At 55.1% G+C, this 8,194-nt stretch overlaps 1 protein-coding gene across 1 annotated transcript; it reads left to right on the top strand.

Moving 5' to 3' along the window:
* Positions 1 to 4,250: 4,250 nt before the first annotated feature.
* LOC121865689 lies at positions 4,251 to 7,289 on the top strand. Its single transcript, XM_042365209.1, has 3 exons — positions 4,251 to 5,988; positions 6,376 to 6,725; positions 6,957 to 7,289. The coding sequence occupies exons 1-3, from the start codon at positions 4,251 to 4,253 to the stop codon at positions 7,287 to 7,289; spliced, it is 2,421 nt and encodes an 806-aa protein (XP_042221143.1).
* The last annotated feature ends 905 nt before the right edge of the window (positions 7,290 to 8,194 follow it).

The following is an 8,194-nucleotide window of genomic DNA, read 5'->3' on the forward strand; positions in this document are numbered from 1 at the left end:
TGTACTCCACTCTTCCCTCTTCTTCCGCAACAGCGACCTTTTCAATTGAGACAAGGTGTTGTTGTCTACATGGCCTACCCGGAAGTGCCTCGCCATTGCCCCGACTTCGCGACCCCAGAGACCCCCAGAGGCTATAAACCTTACTGCAGGGTCGTCTGAGGCCACGCCCCCGTCTCTCATGGGTAGGCCAATGGCCGCTGTATTGAGCGTCCGAGGTAGGTGGAGCCATTGCCTGGTCCGGTCGCGAAGGGTCCTGTCTAGTGCCCTGAGAAGGTTCATAGAACAGGATCCCTTCACGTACCTATACTGAAGCCTCGGGATAATCTGAGACTTCAGTATCTTGATCTTTTGCAAGGGTTTCAGCGAAGAACCTCCTATTTTCTCCATGATGTTCTGGAGTTTTTGTTTTTCGCCATCGACCCTACTCCCCGGTCTCTCAAGTCCTGAGGGCCCCACTTGGAGCCCTAAGTACCTCACGTACTCATCAGGTTCAATTCTTGGTAGGTATTCGGCCAGACCCGTGGTCGAGTTCAGCATTGTAAAGCATTCCTCGGTCACGACCCTGAGCTTCACACCATACCTACCCCTTGCAGCCCGCTCAAGACCCAGTGTGGCACACTTCGTGGGCTGCGCGGCCAGTCCCCTCGCACCAAGGAACCGGTCGAGCTGATTCAGGCTCCTCTGCATCCCGAGCCTGGACTCAGAGACTATTACCAGGTCGTCCGCGAATCCTGTCACCGCCACCGACGTTACATCGTCCAGGCGGTATCCAACGACAGGACCCAGGGACTCCAGGTACTCATCCACCACGGCACAGAAAAGGAAGGGGGACAATGGACATCCCTGCTTCACTCCTCTGGTCATGGGGATGGGGTCTGACTCCCCGCCGGGAACGCAAATGCTTGTCCCTACGTGGCTGTAAAGATCCTTCACAACATCCAGAAGGTGGTTAGGCGTATCCAAGCGCCGAAGTGCCCTGTCGAGAGAGGTGTGCGACACAGTGTCGAACGCTTTGGCTACGTCGACAAAGGTGATATAGATGTTACGCTTCTCTCTCCGGGCGTGCCTTATCAGTCCCTCTACGAGTGCTAAGTTCTCACCGCACCCGTCGACGGACCTAAAGGCCTTCTGGCTTATACTTGTGTTCGCACTCTCCACCATCCGGAATGCGAGGATCTTACAGTACGCCCTAAGGATGTGGGACCCGATCGTAATTGGACGCCAATTAGAGGGGGTCCCAAGCGGCGATTTTTTGGGAAGCATGGACGTTCTGCTGTTTTTCGTCCATTGAGGAACCCGTGCCAAATACAGCCATGTATTGAATATTCTTAGGAGAACCCTCGGCCCTAGCCTTCGTAGCGCTCCGGTGTCGAGCTCTGGGTTCTCCGGACCTACTGCGGTCTCCGGTCCACGAAGTGCGCCCACCACCTCTTTGCCGGCTATGGGGTCAAGAATTGTCAGCATCCTGTCATTCGTGCGCACCTCAACATGTTCGTAATCCGGGGGCGATTCAGCAGCAAACCTCGGTCGGAATTCCGCTACGAATTCATCGACCGAGGGCCTCTCGCCCTCGAATTCGACATCGTTGATGATCTTATTTGCGATCTCCTTTGGGCTGCGTTTGTAAGCCCTTTGTGTCTGTGCATACTCCATTCTTTTTCTGACTCTCCTGGGTAGATGTCTATAACTGGGCGACACTCTATTTACTCCTTGCCGAGGCGTTCTTCCAGAGAATAGCCTCGGCTTGTGTGCCCGCAATGCAGCCTCCAGCCCATTCAGCGCCATCTCGACGTGGTGTTCCGTCAGGCCATCTGGGGACGGAATGGCCCGCAGCACTGAATTGAGACTGACGACCAATGCGTCACCCTCCTCCTCCTCCTCACTGAGAGCCCTCAGATGCTCCCATAACTTGACCCTCGCCCCCAGCTCCGGGGCGATATCCCGCTCTGGGTCACTCCCGGAGTCATCAGGGTCAGAGGGGTCAGGATCGTTGACCCCCTCGGGTAGCTGATCTTGTATGAGGGCTCTTGTGCCGCCTCCAGCCCCGTTGGTTGATCTGGGGCTGCTTCCAGGGTCTTCTGTTTCCTGGAGGCCACTTCGTACGATGTTCCTGTACTTTTGGGTCTTGCGCATAGCCCTCAAGCGTTCCAGCCGGATTGTCCCCTCCGGGAGGCTTCCAATCAACACTTGGTTGATTTTGGAAACCCCCCTTCCTGACTGGAGGAGTTTCACCTCCTCCTCCGCCACTAGGAGCATTTCCTGTGTGGAGTAGGCAACCCGCCTGGCAGGCTCAAGGGTTTGGTTGTAGGTCCCCTTGTGCATATGACGAGTGTGTTGGGTAAGTCCCACCGGAGTTGGGAATGTCCTTCCACACTCGCCACATGTGTGGTGTTGGGGACCCGCGCAGACCTGCTGCTCCTCTAGGGAGCAGCTTTTGAAGTGGACTGCACAGACTTTAGGGTCGCTAAGTGGCACTTGACATTTGCCGCACCTGATTTGTAGAGTCGCTCGGTGCGAGGACCTGGTGTGGTTTGCGTATGCCTTAGCAGATCTAAAAGGGGCATCGCAAATTCCACACCGGATTTTGTCAAAGGACCCCGCACCTTTATACTCCATGGTCACGATGATGTTTGTCGTTTTGGGTGTCGCTCCTGGTCCCGATATGCTGGGTCTGTCTGTTGTGATTGTGTCCTCAGCCGCTGACTTGCCAGCGGCCGTGGCTATACGAGGACTTAGTGGGCCTGGGGGTTCGCCAGGGATCCCATCCTCTGCCAGAGACACACCTCCAGAGGGAGCCACTTTTGATTGTGGCGTCTCCTCTCCGGAACATTGCCGCTCCCGGGACGGTGGGGGAACACGTGGTGCCCCTGCAACCACGGACCTCACTTTTGATTTTACACGCTCCTAAGCCCAGGGCTAAGGCCTGATCCACGCTCGAGGCAAATGCAACACGAGCAGAGGAGAAGAAGAAGAACCACAACTAAGTAGGGGTTCTATCTATCTACCTCGGTCTTATATAACACAGTCTAACAAAGTGAAAGGCCAAAGGATGAGTGGCGAAAGGGAATACGGTACTTATTCCGTAACCAGGCCTGGAACCCTAGCGGGTGTGTGTGCGCCCTTTGGGAATGCTACATGCCCGCGAAGGGTCCTAGCAACTGAAACCCTTCGCGTCCACCGGCTGATGTCGGGAAAAGTTCTCTTTTCTGTTTAAGGCGCCGTGGCCTAGAAAATCTCTCATTCAGAGAGGGCGTTAGTAGACGGTTAGCCCGTAGAGCGCCGCGGTTCTTGCGGCGTTCCGAGTGCCACCGCCGGTCCGTGAAAAATGCGAGGTGGTTATCCCAGGCAGCAGTGTGGAACTCGTTTCCGGCGGCGTCTGCTTTTCAGGCCTGTGCGTACCCATAACCGCATCTGGTCTCCAAAGGTAAGCAACCTCTGGTCGATAGACTAATGTAGGTGGGAAGTCGGCAAATTAGATCCGTAACTTCGGGATAAGGATTGGCTCTGAGATCGGGCCAGTCGGGCCTGTCGGAAGCGGGCCTGGGTTCGGGCGGCAGGACTGGGCGAGGTGACGGTAGGGACGTTAGGGCAAACTGCCGTGGTTCGTCGGCGAGGGATGATATCGCACATGTGCGCTCCTCTCTCGTCGTGACGCTGCGGTGGCCTAAGCGCCTCTAACTCGGACCGCATGCCTCCGGCCCTTCGTGGAGCGCACTAGGCTGCGTGGGCGTGTTCTCGGGCAGTGTTCGCCGTCCTCCAAAGCTCTTGTAGTAAGAGGTGCGGGGAGGCGGGGCCGTTCGGTTCACTACAATCCCACTTCGGCTGGCGCCCCAATCAACTCAGAACTGGCACGGACCAGGGGAATCCGACTGTCTAATTAAAACAAAGCATTGCGATGGTCTTTGATGGATGTTGACGCAATGTGATTTCTGCCCAGTGCTCTGAATGTCAAAGTGAAGAAATTCAACCAAGCGCGGGTAAACGGCGGGAGTAACTATGGAATTTGCGATGCCCCTTTTAGATCTGCTAGGGCATACGCAAACCACACCAGGTCCTCGCACCGAGCGACTCTACAAATCAGGTGCGGCAAATGTCAAGTGCCACTTAGCGACCCTAAAGTCTGTGCAGTCCACTTCAAAAGCTGCTCCCTAGAGGAGCAGCAGGTCTGCGCGGGTCCCCAACACCACACATGTGGCGAGTGTGGAAGGACATTCCCAACTCCGGTGGGACTTACCCAACACACTCGTCATATGCACAAGGGGACCTACAACCAAACCCTTGAGCCTGCCAGGCGGGTTGCCTACTCCACACAGGAAATGCTCCTAGTGGCGGAGGAGGAGGTGAAACTCCTCCAGTCAGGAAGGGGGGTTTCCAAAATCAACCAAGTGTTGATTGGAAGCCTCCCGGAGGGGACAATCCGGCTGGAACGCTTGAGGGCTATGCGCAAGACCCAAAAGTACAGGAACATCGTACGAAGTGGCCTCCAGGAAACAGAAGACCCTGGAAGCAGCCCCAGATCAACCAACGGGGCTGGAGGCGGCACAAGAGCCCTCATACAAGATCAGCTACCCGAGGGGGTCAACGATCCTGACCCCTCTGACCCTGATGACTCCGGGAGTGACCCAGAGCGGGATATCGCCCCGGAGCTGGGGGCGAGGGTCAAGTTATGGGAGCATCTGAGGGCTCTCAGTGAGGAGGAGGAGGAGGGTGACGCATTGGTCGTCAGTCTCAATTCAGTGCTGCGGGCCATTCCGTCCCCAGATGGCCTGACGGAACACCACGTCGAGATGGCGCTGAATGGGCTGGAGGCTGCATTGCGGGCACACAAGCCGAGGCTATTCTCTGGAAGAACGCCTCGGCAAGGAGTAAATAGAGTGTCGCCCAGTTATAGACATCTACCCAGGAGAGTCAGAAAAAGAATGGAGTATGCACAGACACAAAGGGCTTACAAACGCAGCCCAAAGGAGATCGCAAATAAGATCATCAACGATGTCGAATTCGGGGGCGAGAGGCCCTCGGTCGATGAATTCGTAGCGGAATTCCGACCGAGGTTTGCTGCTGAATCGCCCCCGGATTACGAACATGTTGAGGTGCGCACGAATGACAGGATGCTGACAATTCTTGACCCCATAGCCGGCAAAGAGGTGGTGGGCGCACTTCGTGGACCGGAGACCGCAGTAGGTCCGGAGAACCCAGAGCTCGACACCGGAGCGCTACGAAGGCTAGGGCCGAGGGTTCTCCTAAGAATATTCAATACATGGCTGTATTTGGCACGGGTTCCTCAATGGACGAAAAACAGCAGAATGTCCATGCTTCCCAAAAAATCGCCGCTTGGGACCCCCTCTAATTGGCGTCCAATTACGATCGGGTCCCACATCCTTAGGGCGTACTGTAAGATCCTCGCATTCCGGATGGTGGAGAGTGCGAACACAAGTATAATCCAGAAGGCCTTTAGGTCCGTCGACGGGTGCGGTGAGAACTTAGCATTCGTAGAGGGACTGATAAGGCACGCCCGGAGAGAGAAGCGTAACATCTATATCACCTTTGTCGACGTAGCCAAAGCGTTCGACACTGTGTCGCACACCTCTCTCGACAGGGCACTTCGGCGCTTGGATACGCCTAACCACCTTCTGGATGTTGTGAAGGATCTTTACAGCCACGTAGGGACAAGCATTTGCGTTCCCGGCGGGGAGTCAGACCCCATCCCCATGACCAGAGGAGTGAAGCAGGGATGTCCATTGTCCCCCTTCCTTTTCTGTGCCGTGGTGGATGAGTACCTGGAGTCCCTGGGTCCTGTCGTTGGATACCGCCTGGACGATGTAACGTCGGTGGCGGTGACAGGATTCGCGGACGACCTGGTAATAGTCTCTGAGTCCAGGCTCGGGATGCAGAGGAGCCTGAATCAGCTCGACCGGTTCCTTGGTGCGAGGGGACTGGCCGCGCAGCCCACGAAGTGTGCCACACTGGGTCTTGAGCGGGCTGCAAGGGGTAGGTATGGTGTGAAGCTCAGGGTCGTGACCGAGGAATGCTTTACAATGCTGAACTCGACCACGGGTCTGGCCGAATACCTACCAAGAATTGAACCTGATGAGTACGTGAGGTACTTAGGGCTCCAAGTGGGGCCCTCAGGACTTGAGAGACCGGGGAGTAGGGTCGATGGCGAAAAACAAAAACTCCAGAACATCATGGAGAAAATAGGAGGTTCTTCGCTGAAACCCTTGCAAAAGATCAAGATACTGAAGTCTCAGATTATCCCGAGGCTTCAGTATAGGTACGTGAAGGGATCCTGTTCTATGAACCTTCTCAGGGCACTAGACAGGACCCTTCGCGACCGGACCAGGCAATGGCTCCACCTACCTCGGACGCTCAATACAGCGGCCATTGGCCTACCCATGAGAGACGGGGGCGTGGCCTCAGACGACCCTGCAGTAAGGTTTATAGCCTCTGGGGGTCTCTGGGGTCGCGAAGTCGGGGCAATGGCGAGGCACTTCCGGGTAGGCCATGTAGACAACAACACCTTGTCTCAATTGAAAAGGTCGCTGTTGCGGAAGAAGAGGGAAGAGTGGAGTACATCCTGGCATGGCAAGGGGGCGGAGAACTTCTTTGGAAGCCGGGCCAGCAATACCATCTTGCGAAATGATCTAGGCCCAGGCAGGAAAGCCATCGACCTATTGCGACTCAGGTCTCAGACCATCAATTGCCGAGTCTCTAGAGCCATTGGCCGGGTGCCTAATGAGGACTTGGGAAGATTGACCTGTCGCCAATGTGGGGAAGGGCAGGAGGATATACTACATCTCTTACAGAGGTGTCCTGCTGCCCAAAACCACAGAGTGACAAGACATGACCGTATCCTCCTTAAGCTAAAACAGTGGCTACAGGGAGAAGGCTTCCATGTACTCTTAGAGCCGCGAGTACAAAGTGGTCACACGTTCGTGAAGCCTGATCTGATCCTGCAGAAAAATGGCCAGTACTCGGTGCTCGACGTCTGTGTGCCCTTCGAAAGCGATATTAACACCCTTCGCTTAGCTGAGCAGCACAAGATCGATAAGTACCGTGCACACGAGGTCGATATCAGGAGGTTCATTGCTAACAACAGCTCGCTGCCTCCGGTAGCTGCAGTGAACTTCCTGGGTGTTGCCTTCGGTGCACGAGGTGGCATAAGACCAGCCACTATCAAGCTGCTCAGCCGGTTGGGCATCAGACGCGCGGGCATCGAGATACTTGTCACAATGGCCATTGAGGGATCTATAAACATCCTTAGATCCCTCAGACTGCAGGCGGACGGCTAGGATGTCGCTCCGCGGCCCGAATGCTGGGGCTGGGGCGTTCGCCCACACTGCAAGCAGGGCAGTTTGATCTCATCCCTGCCAAAGAGCTCCAATCCACCGGGGTGCTGCTGCTCCCGGGACACACACGGAGTTCGGGCCTGCTGTGGCGGGTGCTCTATTTTAAAAAAAAATTAGACAAGAGGCTCTAACTCATTCACTCTTTTAAATTTTTAGCTAGGTTTTAGTCCTCTCCTGACAAGTCGGAGATGACCATCGCTCCGATTCCTTCTGCAACAGAGACACGGACAGCAGCCTCATCCATGAGCTTCACAAGTGTGTCACCACGAGCAACTGGCAGCCCTCCCAAACCAGCAGCCGCCAGCAGGGCCGGCGGGTAATAAATAAGGCCCTTAAAATATCTTTATGGGGTGGGACGGGGTGCCAGTTGCCAACTACATCTAAGACATCCGGTGACCAACATCCAAGCACTGCGGGGAGCTCCCTACCAGGATGGATATTGCGGAAGGGAAGAAATGCCAGGAGAGTGGTTGTGCAGGGAACCTGGTAATCCCTGCAAGATAGTCAGATTTTAGGGGCACCGTTGTGCATTTAAGTTTTTAATTTTTAAAGAAAATTAGATAAAGTGAAGAGCGTCCGGGCACGCAGGAAGCGGCTCCGTGTTGTTGTCATTAACAAATATTGTTGTGTGTATTACTAGCCAAATGCCTCGTCATCTAATTAGTGACGCGCATGAATGGATTAACGAGATTCCCACTGTCCCTATCTACTATCTAGCGAACCCACAGGCAGGGGAACGGGCCTGCACTAAACAGAGGGGAAAGAAGACCCTGTTGAGCTTGACTCTAGTCTGATTTTGTAGAGAGACATCAGAGGTGTAGCATAAGTGGGAGGTCGTTCCGCCTCCG

The sequence above is a fragment of the Homarus americanus genome, unplaced genomic scaffold (assembly GCF_018991925.1).
Source record: "Homarus americanus isolate GMGI-L3 unplaced genomic scaffold, GMGI_Hamer_2.0 scaffold50257, whole genome shotgun sequence".
Lineage (NCBI taxonomy): Eukaryota > Metazoa > Arthropoda > Malacostraca > Decapoda > Nephropidae > Homarus > Homarus americanus.

Coding starts and splice junctions, on each gene's coding strand:
- LOC121865689 (XM_042365209.1), top strand. CDS start 4,251: ATGCACAAGGGGACCTACAACCAAACCCTTGAGCCTGCCAGGCGGGTT. Junction 5,989..6,375: donor TCTTGAGCGGGCTGCAAGGG/GTAGGTATGGTG, acceptor CGCTCAATACAG/CGGCCATTGGCCTACCCATG. Junction 6,726..6,956: donor TCTCTAGAGCCATTGGCCGG/GTGCCTAATGAG, acceptor CTGATCCTGCAG/AAAAATGGCCAGTACTCGGT.